Source organism: Sebastes fasciatus, chromosome 16, assembly GCF_043250625.1.
Source record: "Sebastes fasciatus isolate fSebFas1 chromosome 16, fSebFas1.pri, whole genome shotgun sequence".
NCBI classification, from domain to species: Eukaryota; Metazoa; Chordata; class Actinopteri; order Perciformes; family Sebastidae; genus Sebastes; species Sebastes fasciatus.
In genome coordinates, this window is record NC_133810.1 from 10,692,823 (window position 1) to 10,715,413 (window position 22,591).

The 22,591-nt window shown below is 38.6% G+C and overlaps 1 protein-coding gene across 7 annotated transcripts in view; it reads left to right on the forward strand.

Annotated features, from left to right (window-relative positions):
* Positions 1 to 22,591, forward strand: part of p4ha2 (procollagen-proline, 2-oxoglutarate 4-dioxygenase (proline 4-hydroxylase), alpha polypeptide 2) — a 30,538-nt gene continuing 7,947 nt past the window's right edge. For 3 of the 7 annotated variants that reach the window (XM_074610986.1, XM_074610991.1, XM_074610990.1), the window contains exons 1-11: positions 1 to 161; positions 7,771 to 7,870; positions 9,248 to 9,344; positions 10,241 to 10,392; positions 12,849 to 12,986; positions 14,477 to 14,716; positions 16,789 to 16,985; positions 17,383 to 17,559; positions 18,886 to 18,956; positions 19,534 to 19,633; positions 20,980 to 21,033. In XM_074610986.1, the coding sequence (XP_074467087.1) occupies positions 7,789 to 7,870; positions 9,248 to 9,344; positions 10,241 to 10,392; positions 12,849 to 12,986; positions 14,477 to 14,716; positions 16,789 to 16,985; positions 17,383 to 17,559; positions 18,886 to 18,956; positions 19,534 to 19,633; positions 20,980 to 21,033 (1,308 nt within the window). In that variant the 5' untranslated portion in view covers positions 1 to 161; positions 7,771 to 7,788. Of the gene's footprint in view, positions 162 to 582; positions 714 to 1,539; positions 1,570 to 7,770; positions 7,871 to 9,247; positions 9,345 to 10,240; positions 10,393 to 12,848; positions 12,987 to 14,476; positions 14,717 to 16,788; positions 16,986 to 17,382; positions 17,560 to 18,885; positions 18,957 to 19,533; positions 19,634 to 20,979; positions 21,034 to 22,591 lie in introns of those variants that run through there. The other 4 variants (XM_074610984.1, XM_074610987.1, XM_074610988.1 and 1 more) reach the window with 4 other exon arrangements.

Below are 22,591 nucleotides of genomic sequence, written 5' to 3' on the forward strand. Positions count from 1 at the left end.
ATTACGGTCAGCCCTCCAGGAGGTTCTGTACGTGGCAGCGTCTACAACGTGAAATCCCTCTCTGTCTCTCTGTCTGTCTGTCCTATTCACAACCCCGGGGTGCCAAGTGAAAGTGCGTCCACATATGTGACGTTACTCTTTTAAGACCCAAGAGAATAAAGGTAAGATAACGTTAAATATTGCATCTATTACATCACTGGAGAAAGGGTGCTGAATGGTAGAGCTGGATGTGTCTATACCGAACATGCTGGATGGTTGTCAAGAACTGGGTCCAACAGGTTTGGATACCAGACTCTTATTAGGACCTTTGTGGTACCGAGAACGTAAAGTAGCAACCGCTCGTTACTCTGCTGAGCTCTGTGTTTATTTACGACATGTTTGTTACATTGTAACATTCTGCGAGGCTGTCATGGTTACAATGTTTCGCATCGAATGTTTTGAAACTTTGTTGCAAACTTTTTGTGTCAGAGCATCTCGGACATGTCATTGTTTACTACGCACATTCTTTTAAAGAGGACGAGTTTTTTTTTTTTTTAATGTTGGCGCAGTAATGTCTGCAGCCTTCAGAAACACACAGGCTGCAAAGGATATATTCATGGAAGGGAGAACAGAAAGAGCTGAAGTGCTGGGAATTTCTAGAAACAACTGTGTGACGTCATCGGGACTGCTCTACTATCCAGCTGCAGACGATGAGCAGGCTCCCAGTCTGCAAGGCAAGAAGCAATGCAACAATCCTTTATATATAGTTTACCCAGCTACAATTCACCAAAAGTCAGGTGCAGTGTATATTTTTTTTTCTTAAACAATTGGTTCACTCATAGTCATACCATACCATACCATAGTCTATATTAATTTTTTAAGAGTCTTTTCTGCACTATATTCACTTTTTTAATAGTCCTATATCACAGCTGTTACTCTGCACTATATTCACTATATTCTCTTTGTATTTTTATATCTGGTATATATATTTTTGTACTTTATACTTTGTACTACTAACTTTTTTACTGCCTTTTTACTAACATGTTCTGCACTATGGAACTGTGATGCTGGAAACTTGAATTTCCCTCGGGATCAATAAAGTTACTATCTACCTATCTATCTATACTTGCCAACCTTGAGACCTTAAAAAAATAAGGAGTATTTCAAAACCAAAGCGTGGGGTCAGGGGGTCCTCCCCCAGAAAATTGTGAGTTTCAGAGACTTTGTTTCCTGCATTGTGACTTTTAAAGACTGAAATAACAAAATAAGAAGTACACTGCAATAGCATTTTATGTTAAATAGGCCTACTTCTAATTCTCAGGAAAGAAAACTTGTTAATATCTCTGTCGTAAACTTGTGTGAATCTCTGGCATAAACTAATATTGATTAGCTTTTATTCATTTATTAATTTTTTGCTGTGCTTGAGTATTTCTTTCTACTCTCCATTTCCCTCTCTTGTCTCACTCACTGAAGGTCCTTTCAGACACAACTCCAAAAGGAAGGACATTGGCTTTGTCCACTCTTGGCAAATAATGCCACAAAATATCCCTGTACACACAGTCCCAGAATAAAGGGATGTATGCTCGCCAGGTGAATACATGATGCCCTGCAGCGATTTATGTAGTACAATGGCAATAATTGGATGTGGCAAATGGAAGGCAGCAAATGGAGGGATGCCATAAATCTGTCAGCAGTAATTGGGCTGGAAGGCAGGTGACATGCACTCTCAAGAGAATGATGTCTTGCTAGATGCAGCTGAAACAAGAGAACTGCTTTATTAAGTTACGTGAGTCTCTGTCTGACGATCTCCCCTTTTCTATTATGTCTATTTTCATTCCCTTAAGTAAGTTGCAGCCAGTGTCCTAGTCTGGTTGTGTCTTTTTTTGTCATAATATTGAAGCAATGCTTATCTAAATGCCTCGGTGATTTATATTTATTACAATATTACTGTCTTTTATTAAACATTATTTATATACGCCTTCAGTGTTTACATACCAGAAAAAAGCTTTTGCAAGTGGAGGATGTGTTTGTACTCTTGCACATAAAAAATGTGCGTGTGTTGCTTTATGTAAACTAATGTGTGCAACTACGAGCCTGTCTGTCTCTTTATGGTAATACATGGCTTAAAATGAGTCATGCTCTGTAAACAGGGACCCTGTGGTATGAAGGAGCTGGAGATGAACACAGCGTTCTGGTAATAGATTACCGATGCTGCCACGTTGGGATGTTTAGTCATGTTCAGGGGCTTGGGAGGAGATTTAGAAATGGCTGTCCCTCAAAGCAGAATAGATCCAGCCTATTTTTAGTTGCGATATAGCTACATATGTTTCAGCTCTCGTTGCATCTGAAACTAATTTGCCTGAATGTCAAACACACATGGTCAGCAGAAATCTTGGACTTGCACTACATTGCATTCATTTGGCAGATGCTTTCCAAAGCGAAACTGGATGTTTAGTTCACTTGTCAGCTAAACTATGTTGGAAATGCTCACTTCCGTCGTCTCAGAGCACGGATGGGCTAAAATGCCTCTGTAAGTAGTCTTTCTATTGGTCGGTTAGCTGTATGAAGTTGCAAAATTGCTACGAAACTAAAAAATGATGTTCGTTGTTCACCCCTCGTGATGTTTAGTGGAAGTGAAAGTCAAATCAAATTTTGGTGCACTTGGTTTGACTCTGCCTAAACAGAGTGGACAGTGTTTAGAGTGAATCATACTGATACTAAGCAGAGACCAACCATTCAGGACATCTGCTGTCTTATCAAATAATTAATCAAAAATTAAATTTCCTGTCAGCAGCAAAGCCAAAGATCTTAAATATCTAATTATCTGTAACAGGTTTATGTTAATCAAACATAGTCTTATTGAGGATGAAGTATTCTGTGTAAATTGAAATGCACAGAGCAACAGCAATGACACGTTTCAAGTTTGAATATGAAATAGTTTTCTTTGCAAGTGGAGAGCGTTAAATCTCCCTGAGCCTAACGGGCAGAGATTGTCTGAGCATGTTCACGGCCTGTGGATACTGTATGTGCACGTATGCAGCGTATTATGTCCGGATGGATGTATCACTCTGCACACGTGTGTTAGCATGACTGTGTATTTTATCTATGCTTGTGTGCGTGGGGTGGGGTGCATGCCAGTCCTGCTTACTGATTAACATCAGTCAGAAAAATACCTGTTTAGCATCTACTCTTTGTTGTTTATCTCAGTACATCACTTCCAAGCTTCACAGTATGGAGAGAGTTGGCAAGCATCTCCCTTTCTTTAGAAACATAGATAACTAATCCCTTACTCTCGACTAGTTTTATCAAACTACTGGAATTTGGTCTTCGCTGCCAAAATGTAATGTAGTAAAATTGTGAACTGCCACGATACTGCTGCAAGCAAGAAAAGCCACCAAGCAGATATTACATTTATCATGCTGGTGTCAGAAAGGTACTCGGTATCGGCCGATACCGCAAGTTCAGGCATCCAAATCGGTATCGTGAAGGAAAAAATGGTATCGGAACATCTATTTTTCATATGTCCCAGCGTCTTCTTCGTCATTGTCTTCTTTATCGTAATCATCTTTGTTTAACCATCCCACTTCCTGCACGTTAAATATATTCTGTAGATTCTGAAAGGCAAGTTTAATTTGTAGAACGCATTTCCAACAATTATTCAAGGCTTTAAAAAGTCTGAAATGGGTCTACTCTTTTGCAACAATATTGATCTATTTGCCTCCGTTGTCTTGACAACGTTCCCTTACTCACATCAGCCCCAGTACTTTCTGCTTCTTGGCGTTGCTCTTGTTTGCATTTATTATTAAATTATGTTTTTCAAACTCTCCAGGAAGAAAAGGATGAAAAAGATTAGTTTATATTTAATCTGTTCTCTCAGACCTTTTGACCTATGTTTTGATCTGTTTTCCCTCCAAACGGATAAAGAGTATTTTAATAACTTCCCCAATTGGCACTCGTTTGACCCAAGACATCTGTTGCTCGTACCAGCCAGGTTTTTCTCTGTGGATTTGTTGTCAAGTGAGGAAAGAAGGGGGAAAAAAGAACAGGACAACTACAGATGTTGGGAATATGACTTTTGTTTGCTCCTAAGAAACCCCTTCCCCATTGCAGACCTTGGATCCTTCCTGCTTTGCCATAGAGTGTGGTTTCTTATCTCTCATCTGGAGCCACACCTCCATGTAAAACAGCAAAAGTCTGGAGAAACTTGAACCCAATAGTTTATCAGAAAGGAGCTCCCGTGGGTTGTTGTCATCATTACACACCAAGATTGGAGAATGGATGAGTAAGAATACAGTTTTTTTTTTCCAGCAAGGTTGTGTTATCTGACATTTTTGCTGACCTCCATTGTTTTTTTTTGAGGAAATGCTAGATGGATTTGTTGCATATCAGCTTTTTTTAACACATACAACACAGGTCAGCAGCACAGGAAGACATGGTGCACTCAGTGTGTCCTCTCATGACCCGTCATATCATATTCTGTCCTGTCCTCAGTGCTATTCCCTATATTTGCCAGAAATGCCAGGCGAGGGTCGGGAGTCAGGAACGCGGGGTGGTAAATGTATCAGGCCTCTTTCCAGGAATGTGACAGGGGTGTTACAGCCTGCAACAACAGGCACTACTGTGTTTGGGCTGAGCCATCGCACAGGCTGTAAATTACAAGGAGAGAGAGATTTGGTCCTTTCATTGTGGTAATAGTTATCTGGGCTGGCACTCATTAAAGCACTCTTCTGTAACCTAAATGAGTAGTAAGAATACACTTCCCTGAGATTTGAGAGTCATTTAGGAAGCTTTACAGTTACTATCAGGAAGGTGTAGAAGTTCTCCTTTTAAGAGTGAAAGATTTCACAGTTTTGCAATACTTAATATACGTTAATGAAGTCTTTTTCAGTTCTGGTGTACAGTCAACACATTCAAGTCTAACTACAGTAGTTGATCTTGGCATATTGATGCAGGAAAAACTAAAGTAAATACCTGAAAGATCAACACTTGCATATAGGTGAAGGCCAAAATTAGAGTGTTTTGCAGCCCAGATAAGTTAGGCAATGGTTTGGCACCGATGTTGGTCTGATTTCATGGTCCAAGAGAACTGTCCATTCGCCATGTGCACCCAAGCCAAATGACCACAAGGATCATGCATGCATAACCAATCTGCGTTTAGTCTTTTCAATAATCATGTTAGGTGGTGGAAAGTTACTCAACATGCATTGCAAAGGAGTTAGTACCATTTTGTAGCTGTATTTTCTTGTGTTAAATCAAGTGACATTTGCAAATATGTTGACAAGCAGGCATAGTTTTGTATATCAAAGGATTAACCCTGAAATAATCAGTCAAAAGAAGCTTAAATCCATTCAATATCTAAGGGAAGGGCAGCTTGATTTTATTTTAAATGTAGCGTCCTTTTTTGCCACATCTATGGAGTATGTCAGCGTGTCTGTCCTATCGTTCACCCACCTGCTCCCAACAAGTTAGGACAGCTCTGCAGCTCTACATCATGTATGAGACAGGATAACTAATCTATGTTGAGAAAACTGATAAAATACTTTCACTCCTAAGCCAAAAAGTAAGACCAAATATGTGTTGCTCTGAGACTCCCATTCTGAAATGTTTGATTATACAGACACTAGCCTACAGTATAACCTTGCACCCAATGTGGTACATTCCAGCACAATAACTATAATTGTAAATGCTAAAACTGGGTTAAAGAAAGTGTAAAAGTCCAGTATCAGTTCATTTTGAGGCATGCAAGGTTAAAAGGTGTGAAAGTGAAATTAGAGTTCACAGTGATGTGTTGTACGCTTTAAAGCCATTCACAGCCCTTCACCAGTAACACCTACTGTTTGTTAGTACCATATGGCATGGTTGTCTTGATGTTTGCCTCATTAAAAGGATCCATTTGTCACAAATAAGCCAAATTCTACCTTCCGTCATGTTTGTTTGTTTTTTACAAAGGATCCACTGAAAACTGGTTGTACCATTAGCAGTTTTTCCTTAAAGTGTGTTAACTGACATTTGGTGTTGATGGCTTACTGTCTTTTGGCTTAAGGCTTAAACTCTGTTGTAATGCATTAACTTTGTTGTGGCTCATTTTGGCAACAATAGAGAGTCGACTTGTATTTTGTCAGCAGGTGTCATGTAAGTGAAATGATTTCTTTTTCACCTGGAGCAGATTCCTCTCCAAGTTATTACCACACTAACAATTACGGTGCCACTTTAATGCCTCTCTAAGCCTTTGATGAGATAGTGGTGCAGACAAGGGACATTTGGAAGTATGGAAGTATGTGCATTGGGCACCTGTAAACACTCATCTCTCAGAAGTGATGTGGTAAAGCAGAATTAGACTAAATCCAAGAGGAGAGAAAGTGGAGATCACAAACAAAGCTGGTCTCAGTGCTGGACTGTGAACAGAGACTTTATGCCAGGCGATACATCATTGTTTAGTCCTGCTTTTTCAACTTCAGCTCTGTTGTTGGTTCTACAGTAGCTGGAAGTCCACACAGCTCATGTTGCTTTAGTCTTAGATATCACCACTATATATTTACTGAAGGAAATGTGGCAACATCTGACAAGAAAATCATAATAAACATTGAAACAATGGGCTAATAACAACAATCTATCATGTTTAGTGCATAGTTGCTGGGTGTTTTATACTCCCTTCCCAGCACCAAACAGCAGACACAGTTAGGGACTAGCTGGTGAACATGGTGGAGCATTTAGTGGTTAAAGAGCCAGATATTTTTAGACCAAAAACAGAGCTAAAGAAGAGTGAATATTGGACTTGTTTTGGCCAGAAACACGACTCCTGTTGAATGATAATGTTGCTCTGTATCTACTGGTTGTGTAAATAAGCAACTGTTTGCTAACAGGTTTGCTACATCAACTTAAAAAGTGATATGTCAATGATGCTGCCCCCATGTGGCCAAACAAAATTTATTAGCAATTTAATCATTGTAGCTTTAATCACATAAATCTTTAGATTTTTGTTCAGCATTCAAAGGATCTAACCTGTTGTACTTGATTTGTGGTTACCATTTGAAAGTGAGTTACTTGTGAGTTTCTGCAGTGCAAGCTGTGATCTTTATTCAGTCATGAACTTTTTTCATTATACATCTGTGGGCGACGTTGAATTCCAGAGTAGTAATAAAGAAAAGGCAAATGAACTTATACTGACCTTACAGTACAGTACATGAACCAGATGTTTGTACATTGTTCTTTGTGATTTTTGAATATGCATTTTGTTCCTATGTCTGTGTGGTGGAAATTACATAATATACTCCATATATTTTGTGGAAACTGAGTGTTTTATTAGGAAGAAACACTATTTGTTTTTCCACATTGTCCTCCCTTATTCTCTGTTAATGAGAACTGGGCATACAGGCTATTATGACAGCATGCCTCCCAGCAGGATTAGTGACTCATTCACAGGAAACACACTGGAAACTTTGAATATTGTTAGACCATCGTCTAATTTAGTGGGGAAACACAGCATCATCGCATAAAGTGTTGACTCCGGGTAATGCAAACTGTAAGTTTATCTAACTGTGTGGTTCAAGAATAAGAAGGTAATAAAAATACAGTTTGTCAGTTTGTAGTGGCCAATATGAAAGCAAATCACAGTTACGGATGAACGTAATATTAATTGGGGGAACAGCTGGACTTTTCCACAGCTTGAGTTGAATAGGACAATATGCAAAACTCCATCCATAGATTTATACCGACAGCAAAACTGTTTTGCTAGACAGGCTAAAATGAACATTAGCCTGGATTGTGATGTGATTATGTTTGTCCTCGCAGGTTATTGAAAGAGACAGGATGAGGAAGTTCCTGTCTTTCGTCCTCTGGGCTCTGCTCTGCTGCTGCTGGACAACACGGGCAGAGATCTTCACCTCCATAAGTAGGTTTAAAGATCTCCTTTTTTCCCCTGTTATTTTGTTATATTAAAATTAAAAATTTGTCTGCTTCTAGCTTTCATTTGGTCCACTGTGACATTGAGGACAATCTTTTGCTATTAGTATCTATATTAAACTCAGATGGCTGTTAGTACACTGTTATTCTGCTGTACAATCAGAAAAAATACCCTTGAATGTTGCCTTGCAAGCTACAATACATTCAATTTAGCAGTCTGTCTAATTATGGGATATCTCAAAAACACTTGTGGATATGCAAGCAAATGGTCCTGTATAGGTACAGTAGGCATGGATACCTATTCAAGCCATGTTTACTAGCTTATAATCTTCTTTTTCCCTGCGTTTCTTGTTGCATTACCGCTACCCCAAGTTCAGATTAATGGTGTGAAACCACTGGCAGGACTGTGTATTTGTCCTCGTGCCTGTGCACAGGATAGTGCCCTGAATAGGAGCATCAGCAGAATGTAACATGTAGACGAGAACAGAGTTTTGAGCTCAGGAATGCATGCATTTTCTTTGCCATGAAAAAAAGGTTTTAGATGGAGGAAGTGGTTAAGAGGCCAGTAAAGTCTTGAGTTTATTTTAAGGGACCCTGAGAACTTTTAAGAGAAATAATTGTGGTCTACTGATTCCTTAAATAGAATTTGTAAAAAAAGAAAAATCTCTGTAAAAGAAATCCCCCATAAACATTCTTCATCCAATATGTGAGAAGAGGATCACTGATTTATAAAAACTGCTTTTGATACACAGTATGCATTAAATAGTCACTTAAATCACCTTGATCTACCGCACTTGGCTGGTCAGTTATAGTGTCTCCACGCAGAAACAATGAAAGTGTTTAACTATTCCTCTTCCCTGGCAACCACTTGTGAATTATCCATGGCTGAGCGTTTCCATGGAATTGTTTAAGATGCACGTTACACTCCGACTATCCACTCAAAGGCTCATGGATGAATGCCCCGCTGTAGTTTTCTGAGTAATTCTATACAATCAAAGCCCCACCGTTTTGTGGCTGAGGATTTATTTTTACCTCAGTGTAAGTCTGAGACAAACAGTGTTGCAGAAATACATTTTATCGGCCTTTAAAATCGGTCTGTAATCACAGACTTAAAAGTTCTCTCTCACTCTCTCACATTAGAGTGTTCTTGGATTAAATGTTAGATAATATTGCTTGATGGAGTTTTAAATTAGAAATGGAAAAGATTTGTCTAGAAAATACTACATAAATACATTTAAATATATACAGTACATTTTTTACACACTGGAAATTAATAGGCGACACATCTTTTAAGTGAGAAAGGCGATGCTGATTTTGTCGTCAATGACACCTGTCATTCATCTTTAGTATCTTTCTCTCTCTGCAGGCCAAATGACAGACCTGATCTACACAGAAAAAGAGTTGGTCCAGTCTCTGAGGGAGTACATCGCAGCAGAGGAGTCCAAGCTTGCTGCTGTCAAAAGGTACATTTGGACCCTGTGACTGAATAACAACCCAACTGTGAACTAAGTACATCACTCAAGTACTGTACAATTTTAAGATAATTGTACTTTTGGCTTGTGACCCCTTACAACAAAAGCAGAGTCTACTAAGGGTTCATTGTCATGTTTCAAATGCCTATGAGCTGTTAGCAGTTCCACCGAAGAGACATTTCTCCTGTAAACTGCTCATATGGTTTCATTTAAGTAACTGTTTGAAGCCCAAAGAGGTAAAAGTAGGGGTGTAAATCACATGTTTCATCACGATAGAATATTATATACACTCTTTGGATAACAATACAATATTTGCTGATATCACAAAGTCCGCTCCAATATGATTTTGATTCAAATTAGGGGCCTGCGATCAATATGAGACAATATCATATGACGATTTAACACAATCCTTTACATTGATATCAACTCACAAAAAACAACTAAAATAGGATTTGACAATTTTATTACTGGGCTCTGTAGGAAGGAAGGGTGCTTGGATGGAAATGGTCACAAAGACATTCCATGGGAATTTCAAAATAAAAGCGTATCTTAAAGTTGATGATATGTATCGATGTTTTCAGTTTGCATCAATGATATTGGATTGCATATTCGATGCATCGTTACACCCTCGGTATAGGTATCAACAAAAAAAATCATCTCAATAGCACTGACACGTAATATAAATATTAATAATATCTGTTTCATCAACAGTCAACAGCACAGAGATTTGTTAATATTAACAGTCCTTTAACCATTTAGTGGTCTAGTGTTTCTACCTTGCATTACGTCAATATGAAGTAATATGTATAATGAGTATAATGCCTTTACAATGTATCTGTATAGGAGCTTTTACAGCAGTAACAACACTTTGTCTGTCTGTCTCATAGCTGGGCCAACAAGCTTGATGCTCTGACCAGAGTGTCCACATCTGACCCAGAGGGCTACCTGGCCCACCCAGTAAACGCCTACAAACTGATGAAGAGACTAAACACAGAGTGGTCTGAGCTGGAGACTCTGGTGCTTCAGAACCCCTCTGATGGTAAGGAAAGGAAGGAAGGAGGAAGGAAGGGAGGAGTGGAGCTGGACAAGTGTGGTGTTATTTTTGCTTTGCTTGAAACACTGTTGTTCTCTGTGTGATTGGCTATAAAACCACTCCATGTTATGAGCAAGCTGCGTTCAGATGGGGCAAGCAAAAAAAATGTTGGTCTTGCTTTATTTTCTGTGTTTTTGGCCACATGCAGCTTTGAGTCTGTTGCCCGACTGAGAGTATACAGACATTTCCTGGGATAAGCTGTGCCTGTTTTGTGTTTGACAGCTCGAACAAAGCGTACAAAGAAAGTTATATTATTTTCCTCCAGACGAGTCCCCGTTTCTGCTTTCTCTCTGCATTAACTAGTGGTACATCTGGAAATACATTTTGCTCAAGCTGAAACAATTTGAACCAGATCAGATACGTCTTTGCATCAGTTTATGCTGCCGTGGCCAAATCTGCATCTGTTCATTCTTGCCTTTCCATTGACATTGTATGCATTCATACAACACATCGTGTAATGCATCTGAAGGGAAGCATTCAGCACTATTTATATTTATATGGGGCTTCTCTCAGCGCGCGCATAAAGCAAGCAGCAAATATATAAAATCTAGAGCGGATGTGAGCAGAGTGATTATAGATGCAGTCAGTGTGGAAATTTCTGCTGAACTCTGCTCAAATACTCTGCATCTCTAATGAAGAGAGAGTGAATAAAGTGTGTCATGTTTTAGCTCCAGCTGTTCCTCATCTCTGCATAATTTGGCCATGTTCTCTATCTGTGTGTGTGTGTGTGTGTTTGGATCTGAATGTCTGTGTGAGGCAGATAGCTTGAGCATGTGTGTGTCATACAAGTGAATCTGTATACGTGGCCATGAGTGCGATTAGAGAGACTAGATGTGAGCCTTATAAAGAAGACATAAAGTGTTTAGATTTAGTTTAATGTTTGTACTATTCTTTACATTAGCAGGTAGTGTTTTTTATTTTATTTATCTTTTGCTATTTATCCAGGAAGGTCCCGTTGAGATACAAGATCTCTTCTTCCAGGGAGTGCTGGCCAAGAAAGCAGCAGTTTCACATAAAAACTCTTTCATGTTTTTTTTCACAAATGGTAAAAGATGATAGGCATACTGGCCATACCAGCGATATCCATAACATATTCCACCTGAGTCAAGGATTATGTAAAACAGCAACATTTTTCCTTCAGTGCAGTTTGTAAAATACCTTTAAAGGTGTTCAAAGAAGGGAGTACTTCTAAGGTAATGATATTTTCATCTTAAAGATTCATATATTAATATATAAAATGCAATAGTTTTGTAAAGACTAGAACACTGATTCATTCCCATATTTCTTTTCGTCTTTATGTTTTGGCAACATGGATGTATTCACATGCCATGTCAATTAAGCAAGTTAAAAGAAACATTGACATTGAGAAAGAAAGAAAGATGGAATTTGGACCTTTGCCAATCATACATGATATACAGTATAGGCTCATTCATCTGGACTGCAGGTTCATCTGCTGAATACCACAGAACGCGAACAAATCATAGAAAATATTAATGAAAATGTCACATCAGCCCTCGGGATTTTTTTTATGATTTCTCAGAATTTACTTATGATAGTGATGAAATAAGAAGAATATGGAGGATCACACCTAATAATATTAAAAAAAACAATAAACATACATGAAATTTGACCTCTGCATCCTAAGTGTTTATGAGCAGTGGGGTGCTGTAAAGCACCGGGGGAGCAACTTGGGGTTCAGTGTCTCGCTCAAGGACACTTAAACATGCAGACAGTAGGAGCCAGAGATCGAACCGCCAACCTTGCGGTTAAATGACGACTCGCTTAACCCACTGAGCTACAGATGCCACTAATATTTCTCCAATACATAGTACTTGTTGGTAGTCATCATTAGCCAGATACAAGACACTGAACTAAATTGATTGATTGGTATAGGCAGAAGGGGAAGGATAATATTGGTCACGCAGATGCCCGTCTGAGTTCAGAACAGAGGCTCTGATTATTTACAGAAAGTCAGGCAAGTTTGTACTGACAATGGGTTATAAGCATGAATACATCAAAGATATTATCAATAGCCTTTGTTATCTTTGTTTTCAATGCTAATTTTGGCTACAAATGCATTGAGACCGGATGAGAGAAGAGGAAAACAAAGAGGATAACTACAAAGACAAAAGCCCATTAGAATCAAGGGGTTATTTGCAGTTTTATTGCTTAATACATTTAAATTACATTAATTAAAATCAATGAAATTAGTTTAATGCTCATTACGTCCCATCATGTTTATTTCCATGAAGTACAATCACACGTTCCAAAACCCGTTTGTTTGCATGCATTATATTTAAATGTGACTTCAGGTGCTTAACAGAGAGTTGAACAGTACCTTGCTGGGTGTCATCCTTGGATTAATTTGTTGATTCATTAACTTGTTCTTACTTTCTTTCCAGGGTTCATTTCCAACATGTCCATACACAGACAGTACTTCCCAGATGAAGAGGATGAGACGGGTGCTGCCAAGGCGTTGATGCGTCTTCAGGACACGTACCAACTGGATTCTGAGGCCTTCTCCAGAGGAAAGCTGCCAGGTAACCAAAGAGTGAACATGAATATATTAAGTGGGGTAAAAGGAAAGAAAGAAAGAAAGAAAGAAAGAGAGGAAGGCAAACTGAACTCACCCATAATGATTTTAAACTGATGTGTTTATACTAGTCTCTTTGTGAAAAGCAGTTTGAGTTTTGGACCTCCTGACAGGGTACATATTTGTCAAATTAGGTCATGTTGACCAGTCCCTTCAAGGATAAAGTTACTGTTAATTAAAGGTGGGGTTGGAGTTAAGTGTACAGTTATTTTCAAGTTAATACTTTAGTTCTTGGTAATGATTGGATTGAGAATAAATGTGTATGTGGTTAGGAAATGAATGACTCATTATAGTTGCATCATACACAGACACATGTTGAATCCCTTGTCCTAAAGCAGTTCAGCTTTATTTGTTAATACAGCCCTTCATTACAGTAAGGCTTTAAAGGACTTCACAGATCCAAGGACCCAGAACTAGCAGCATACACTGCTGTCTGCACCATGTCATGTTTTATACTACTACTAGGAGCTGCCAAAGTCAGAAATGCTCAAACTGCACACATATTGCCTTTAAAATCACAACTGGTCACTTGAGCTGCACTTGAAGCATACAGTAGTTGCTAAGTTTGAGCTGCACTCCTATTTCAGTATCATTCTGGACACAATTTGGATTCAACACAGGTATTAGAAGGTGTGTTCTTGTGCATACTTCTTCAGGTATGTGTCTGTGTTCAGTTAATTAGCTTGTTTTTGTTTGTGTGTGTGCTGGTTGACTCTGCTTTTCATGCTGAGAGGAGCCAGTAAACCATATTTGATAGACTGCATATCTCAACCTGCCCGCTAAACAACTTAAAACCAATATATAATGGATAAAAGTGACAAATTGGATTCCTATTAAGGTAGAAATTACATTTTTAATTTTTTGGATGAAGCTCAATTTAAACAGTTGAGGCAGGTGGGCACTAGTGACACCAGAGTACCATAATTAAACTCACTTTGTTTTATAAGTTGATCATAAAAACAAGAAGACTTGAGATAAGACAAACTGTATTGATCCCATGCAGAAAAAAGTAGGTGTAAACATATGCAATAGTATTGGTAGGTAACTGGGGTGAGAATCACCAGAGGCCCCATGATACGATACTATCATGATACTTAAGTCACGATACGATCTAAACATTTTGCGATATGCTGAGTATTGCGATAAGGTACATTGCAAAATTATGCAGTTTTTCAACATCTGTTTTATCTAATAAGATACAGTTTTCACCCTCTTCATCTCAAAATGTTCACATATCTTGAGGTCAGAAGTCAAGGGACCCCTTTGAAAATAGCCATGCCAGTTTTTCCTCGCCAAATTTAGCAAAAGAAATCTTCTTTGCAAGCTAACATGACATGGTACCAATCAATCCCTTAGCTTTTTTAGTTTCATATGATACCAGTATCTTCACTCTAGATTTAATACTGAGCCATTTAAATGTATTGAATCCCACCCCAGGTATGCACGCCAACGCCTTACTGACGGTGGACGACTGCTTCGACATGGGAAAGACGGCTTATAATGATGCAGACTATTACCATGCTGTGCTGTGGATGCAGCAGTCCTTGAAGCAGCTGGATGCTGGGGAGGAAACTGTGGCTACCAAGGCAGACATTTTGGACTACCTCAGCTACTCTGTTTACCAAATGGGAGACCTACCTCGAGCAATTGAGCTGACACGCCGACTGGTGGCTATCGGTAAGATGCAACATACACAAGTGAACGGACAAAAGATATAAGCTCAAATCAGTGTGCACGCTAATACACACAAACTCTCGTTCATTTATCTCAGCCTGAGTAAGTCTTTTTAAACCATAAAGAACGAGGTGAATGGGTTCATGGTCTCATTTTTTAGAATCTAAAATAGCACTTGTGTTTAAGGAGCACTTGAATCTTTCAGTTGCCTCCCATAACACACACAGACACCAGTTAGCTGACCAATACATCCGCAGTCCTCTACCATGGGATAATTGATGGGTTGTCTCCTTGCTGTTTCACTAATCACTACAGTACTCTCTCACTGCAGTGGTGCTCTGTGCTTGCCAGAGCAGGAGGGTGTTGTCCATCCAACGTAAGAGCTTGTGGTTGTAACTGTTATTTTAGTCTCTGCATCAAGGGCTGTGTTGACAGCTGCAGGCCATCTTTTTTAAACCTGTGGTACGCTTGTTTACATGTCAAGTGAAATGGATTGAGATAGACTTAGACCTACTTTGTACCATCAAGTGCTACAAAAGTAATACTTAAAATTCACAAATAACAGCTCATACACACATCAAAAAAGAAAATGAAACGGTAAAGGATATAGAAAAGCAAGAAGCAAAGTATAGTCCAGATTAACGACATCAAATCTAAGCAAGCCATCACTTTTATTCTGTTTTCACAGGGAAACGTTACACAATAAATTGCATTTGTTTAAAAGAGCTACAAATGTAACAGTCCAAAAATAGCAATAAAGCACATACAAAGTCAGAGGTAAATAAATGCACATAATAGGCATATGTACAAACACATTAATGTGGCTGCACAGTACATAGAGAACAGCTAGACTAGATAATGCAAGAAAAAAAGAATGAAAGGATGAAAAAAATTGTCACTCTCATCACCCGCATGAATATTGTTACATCTAAAGCCAGTTAAATCTGTCAATCAAAGCAGGTCTCAATTAGTACTGAAAGAAACTGTTTATACTGGCCATCTGCCATGACTGAATCAGTGTAACAATCAGTGTACTACAGCACTGATGGAAAAGAGTATACTTACTCATTTATGTTGTTTAGACTGTCAGCAGTTTGGGGAGACACCCCAGGCAAAGACATTGTTTTTCATGCACTGGTCAGATTTTGTGCTATTTTGCTTCAATAACACGTCTACTTTCAGACTAGTGGAAAGAAAACATAAATAAAACACATTTAGGTGTTTATTTTACTACACTTTGTCTATTTGTGTCTGTAGATTTCTTTTAAATTCATTAGAAGTTATCATTAGATAATGCCTCATTTGCCTATTTAAACATACAATTTCAGAAAACTTGTATTACAGAAAATAATTGTCTTAAGGTAAGTAATCAACTGAAGAAGTTTCATTGTGACATCTGTTAGTTCACATTTTTAAACCCATTCACCTGCAGTGTCTTCTAAATGTATGGAATTCAGAGTTTTGCCACAAAACTCCATAAGGGGGCGTGCTCTTTCTACTTTCCATTATGTACCTGCTTCAGTACCTCAAACACTAATGGTTAGTGACTACCCAAACTAACCAAAGGACATGAGAGTGACACTAAAGATTAGCAGTGCAGGACGTATTAAGATCATAGTAAAGTAAGCATAGCAATACCACACCACAAAATACTCCAGTACAAGCCAAAGTCCTGCGTTAAGAAATGTTACTCAAATTAAGGGGAGACTCCAGTAGAATGCTAACTTTTGGTGAATTAAGGAGAAATCTACAGACGCAAATAGACAAAGTAGTAAAATAAACTCCTGAATGTGTATTTTGGATGCTTTCTTTCCTCTAGTCTGAAAGGAGACATGTTATGGAAGCAAAATAGCGCAAAATCTCCAATTTGACCAGTGCATGAAAAACAATGTTTGTGCAGTACTTGGGTAAATTAAATAAATGAATACAGCTTTGAAAAAGCTAAAGCTGGAGAAGTAAGTGACTGTGAAAGTTTAATAAACATGTAATGCAGTTTCTCCTAGGCTCTACAGGTTATTCCACTTCTCAGTTGAGATTTGATCCACTGAACAACCAGATTTGTCTTCTACTGACAGAGCCCAGCCACCAGAGGGCAGGAGGAAACCTGCGTTACTATGAGCGGTTACTGACCAAGCAGCTCGAGGAGCTGAACCAGGACTACCAGCCTGCCTCTGAGGAGCCCATCCAGCTGGGAACCTACCGCAGACCTAAAGACCATCTCCCAGAGAGAGAGACCTATGAGGCTCTCTGCAGAGGAGAGGGGCTCCAAATGGTGAGAGATGAAGAGAAAAATAAGAAGTAGGCAGTCTGTGATGTAAAGACCTCTAGCAGAGAGGCAGTCAAAGTACTTTATCTTTACGTACAATCTGAAGTGTTAACATTTTCTTAAAGTACCTGAACTTCTGCTGTAAGTGATGGTTTATTTTCAAAACTTTTGGTCTAAATTATTTTAAATCCAGCAGATAGATCATATTGATATTCAGTTAGAGCTTCAACAATTAATCAAGGAATGTATTGAATATTGAAGAGCAGTGTACAAGAACCTGCAGTACAGTGACACCAACACATAAAACAGCAAGCTTACAATAACTTCAGACACAAAATACACTTTCACAAAGCTGGAATTGTTTGGTGATATTATTTTCTGTTTATCCTGTGTGATTCACCAGAACGAAGCGAGGCGCAGCCGTTTGTTCTGTCGCTGGCAGGATGGTAAGAGGAACTCTCGTCTCCTGCTGAAGCCCATGAAAGAGGAGGATGAGTGGGACAGCCCCCATATCGTACGCTACCTGGAAGTCCTGTCCCACGAGGAGACTGAGAAGATTAAGAAGCTGGCTAAACCCAGGGTGAGACAAGAAGCAATAAATTAATAATACATTTAAAAATTCTGCACTGAACACAAAACATAAAACAAAATCAGAGACAGATCAATTTGATCAATACCAGTACTATGCTTTTCTTATGGACGGCATTGCTTTTACAGTGTTAGGACGCTTTCACAAGCCATAGTCCGTTTGGCTAGTCCGAATCAGAGTGAAATTTATACTTTTGGTTTGTTTTCTATTTAGCCTGGTTCAGTTTCACAGAGCACAAATAAAAACAGACCAAATTAAAAAGATAATTAGCTGAGGGGCGCATACGAAGGAGCAAATTGATCTTTTTCGTCTTGAGAGCTTCCACTTCTATGCAGGGAAACGCAGACTTGGATAATGTTTTCACTTTACACACGCGCAAATCCCGTCTCCTCCAGTTTATGACTTTATAAACATCACTATTTTTGTGGTCCGAGACCACCTCTCGCAAGCAGTCTCGGTCCGGTTGTTTTGGTCCGCACCAGAGTACGATTACTGCGTTCACAACCAGCCAAACGAACCGCACCAGAGTTTGATTAAAGCGGACTAAATGTTGGCTTGTGAAAGCGCCCTTATTCTGATAAATACTGTAAGGGGTGATGATGAATCTATACTGTAGTGCTGCAACAAACACAGCCTTCCTACAACAAGTGGACTTGACAGTTCAGTTACAAAACAGTGCTTTCTTTTCTCTTTTCAACATACATTTTGTGACTCTAGGTTTTATGAGGTATGTTTTCACCTTGCAAATAGGCACGAAAAAGTGTTGATTTATTTTTAACCAGGCATGCTTGCCTTGAACAAAGACAAGCCAGGTGCATCTTGCTTAAAATTCTGCCTAACATTTCAAAATAAGGCTCAAAATAAGGATTTGTCTTGTCAGCTGGATTTGACAGCTGCTGTATGTATGTAAAATGTATGTTTTGTGGCACATTCATCTAACAAAATACACTCAAACTTCTGAATATCTACATGTACTGTGTTTACTCAGAAGTAATCACAGCATTCGTGCCTGCATCATTCTTAGAAACTCAAGTTCACACATGGTTTGTTTTATAGATTAAGTCATGTTTTTCTCCATCCACATGTAAATGTTTGGTTACGGGACTATTCCTGTCTCAGCTAGACTATAGTGATATTATTTACAGATGTGCTTGTCCCACTACTTTGGCCTTACTTGACCCACTTTATCATGCTGCTTTGAGATATATTTCAAAGTCATGCTGTAGTACTCATCACCGTGAGTCTGTAAAAAGGAGTCTATGTTTTTATGATGACAAACACTTATATTATTTCTGTGTTTTGTTTTTGCTTTTGAAGCTTGCCAGAGCTACTGTCCGTGACCCCAAAACAGGCGTCCTGACCACAGCCAACTACAGAGTATCAAAAAGGTAACTCATTCAGGAAAAAGGCTCTTTGGATGGATTTCAGTCATTAATACATGGCAAGAGCTCATTATCATCAGGTTTTATTATTGATACCATTTGCAGTGCAGTGTGTTTTTTAATAATTTGAGGGATTCAGCCTTTGTTTTTTTACACAATTATTTCTTCACTCTTTACTGCCAGACACATTTTTTGAGCTACCCTTCCTACAAGGAAACCTTGTTCACTGTAAACTGCTGTGAAGCTTGTTTTCTTGGAGCAAAAAAACAAAGTACGAGGCTTATACAATACATAGATTGATACATCTGATAAAATCACAGTAGGGCATTAACAGGGTGGCAATGGGTGGCAACAGGTTTTTGACTAGTAATTGCACCACTAAGGTAGTAAAGCATATTACTTAGTCTTAAATACTAGGACTGATTGCTGAGGAGCAGATGAGGAATTACAGAAGCTAGAAGGTCCAATCCCCAGTGTCCACCCTGAGAACTCAATGACTCGATTGTACATCCACTGTTAAAGTGTTTGTGTATGTGTGTGTTCACTGTACTATGTGCTTATACATGTGTTTTTGTTTTTTCAGTGCATGGTTGGAAGAAGAGCATGACCCTGTCGTTGCCAGAGTCAACCAGAGAATAGAAGACATCACAGGCCTTACAGTAGACACTGCAGAGTTACTACAGGTAATGTAACACATACTACAGAATTACATTTATTATTATTACATCATCATGTCACGTATTACACGGAAATCTGATATCCATTCTTCTATTTTTACTAAAGGTAATAATCTTCACACTCATAATAATGAAAGTGATATATACAGGGTGTATCTAAGAACAGCGTGTGTCAAAAACAGAAGCACAAAATGTGTAAATAAGTAGTGGACGAAAAGACAGGAAATAGGTAAAAATGACAACCGCACAAGCACAGAATAAGACAAAGGAGTACATGTTATCCTGTCAAGCATTTTGAAGGGATTAAAACGATTAAAACGCCTGATCTAGCATTTCACATTCCAGCTACACTCCTGCTGTGCTACTGTACTTTTTGAGGATTGTGAAGTGAACCACATTCAGACCTCTAAGGGCGCTTTGACAAGCCAACATTTAGTCCATTTTAATTAAACTCTTGTGCGGTTTGTTTGGGCAGCGGTCTCGGACCGTTTCCAAGCGAACCAAAACGCAGGCTGCCTCTTCTGGCATTTGTTGGGATGGACACAAGTAAACGACAGGTTAACATGAGTGGGAGAAGACCGACCTGGGCCGAAGAGCACATGCAGAATATTCAAAATAAAGTCCACAAAAATAGTGACGTTTATAAAGTAATTTGATATAAACTGGAGGAGAATGGATTAGTGCGCATAGTAGATCAGTGCCGCGTCAAAGTGATAACACTTTGATAGCAATATTTCAAAGTCCCGTCCTTCCCTGCATAGAAGTGGCAGCTCTCTCGATGAAAAAGATAAATTTGCTCCTTCGCAAAACCCCCCTTCAGCAACTTATTATTTTTTATTTGGTCTGCTTTAATTTGTGCACCGTGAAACCAAACCAGACTAGATGGAAAACAAACTCACTCTGATTCGGACTAGCCAAACAGACTATGGCTGCGGAAAGCGCCCTAAGTTAGATTTTCAGTAAGAACATGAGAAGACAAAAAATATATATTTTCTCTTTCTTCCTCTGAGATAATGGAGGTGAACAGAATTTTGTTTGTGCATGGAAAAATGACAGAAAACCTCGACAGCAGTGAGTCCTTCCAGAAACAATGTCACAGTCGCTGATGATATTACTCCACAGAACTACTTTCTACCAAAGAAGTAGTCCCTATTTGAATCCATAGCTGAGTTGTGAATTATAGCAAGGTATATGGTAATTATTCTCATTAAACACCTAATGTATATTACGACTATGGCAATTAACTAAATAATATAAGACAATATTCACAGTTTCAAAGATACATGTACATGCATTATAGTTTGCCAATGAATTTTTGAATTTAATAATCACCTTTGTCAATGGCTGACCAGGTCGCTAACTACGGAGTTGGAGGACAGTACGAGCCACATTATGACTTCTCAAGGGTGAGTTAATTTGTGGGCGAATGTGAGTGTGGGTGCGGAAATTTTAAGAAGTCATACACTGTCTGTAGTTTTATCAATGTAAATGAATGTGTTAGCTTTTGTTTATGTGCGAGTGCAGTGTCTAGTAATCTTTATTATGAGTACATTATGATTATACACTGTAACTCAAAATATGTATTTTTTACTGTCTTTAAAAAAAAAGAAAAAAGAAAATGCATCAAACTTTTATTGTAAAGAATATTTCTTTCTTCTCCTCCTCAATCTCTCCCTTCAAACACATTATAATGAACCCAAAATAATCCTTCTATACTGTCCTTTCTGTTCTCCTCACTTAAAACAACCAAACACATGCTTCCTGTACTCATTTGCAAGGATAAACACCCGGCAAATGTTTTCCTTGTAAAGGAAAAACGCCTGCACACTACTCTATGCCACGTTTCGATCCTGCTTGGATCTTCGTCAAGTGTTTGACCTGGTCGGAAGACCAGTAAAGCGCTGTATAAATGCTAAATGCAAGTCCATTTACCATTTATATGTATGGGGACAGGTGGAAAGACTTGGATGTGAGTTTCATTTTATCTTGCTGAGGCTCTGAATCAGGTCTCCTCTCTCAGCTTCATATCTTTGACACAGAATCATTACATGTTCTGAAGTTATTTCTTGTCCACAAAATCTTTGTGTTGTGTTTTCTTATTTTAAATACTGTACAGTTCAGTCCTGTTTGACCTAATCTGGATATTACGGTGTCCTCTTTCCTGCTTCTTCCTGTGTCCTCTCACCTCGACTTGTCTTTGAATTCTGTAAAACCATTGCCTTGTTCTTTCTTCCTCCCACTTTTTCTGCCACCTTTCGTTTAATCTGTGCTTGATTACATTTCTGTGTTACTAAAGTTAACTGGTATATAAGTGTGATTCTGTTTTTTGTGACTTCTTTTGCAAATGTGCCATCATTTGAATTCTGTATAATGTAGGGATGCACCGATATCAGGCCGATACTGACTCAAATTGCTGGATCAGGTATCGGTGACAATGGGGCCGACCTATTCAGTTCAATTCTTATATACCATATATATTATACAGTATACTGGAATTTTAATCCCTATTTAAGTTTTGACCAATTTGTTAATGCACTAAAAAGGTTAACACTTGAACTTTAATTCCTGTTAATTTTGAAGATTTGTTACCAAGTTGTAGGTGTACGATTAAATATTTTAATAATAAATAACAATTCAATACAATTATATCTATTATTTGTTATATTTTTGTTTTTAAGAGAGTAATATTTAAGTCAAGCGTGATGTTGCCTTACACATAAAAGAATGATCCCAGTCACTTCCACACAGTAAGGCAAACAGCTTATTGATTAAACACTGGTATTGGATGGGTACTCGGTATCGGCCGATACCGAAAGCCCAGGTATCGGTATCGGGCCTGAAAAGGTCGTATCAGTGCATCCCTACCATAATATCTGTTTTAATTGTATCAAAATAGGTGGTTTGCTTGTTGAATGGCTTTACATCGTGCCTGCATTTCTCTGCTGTAAATGGATAAAACCATCC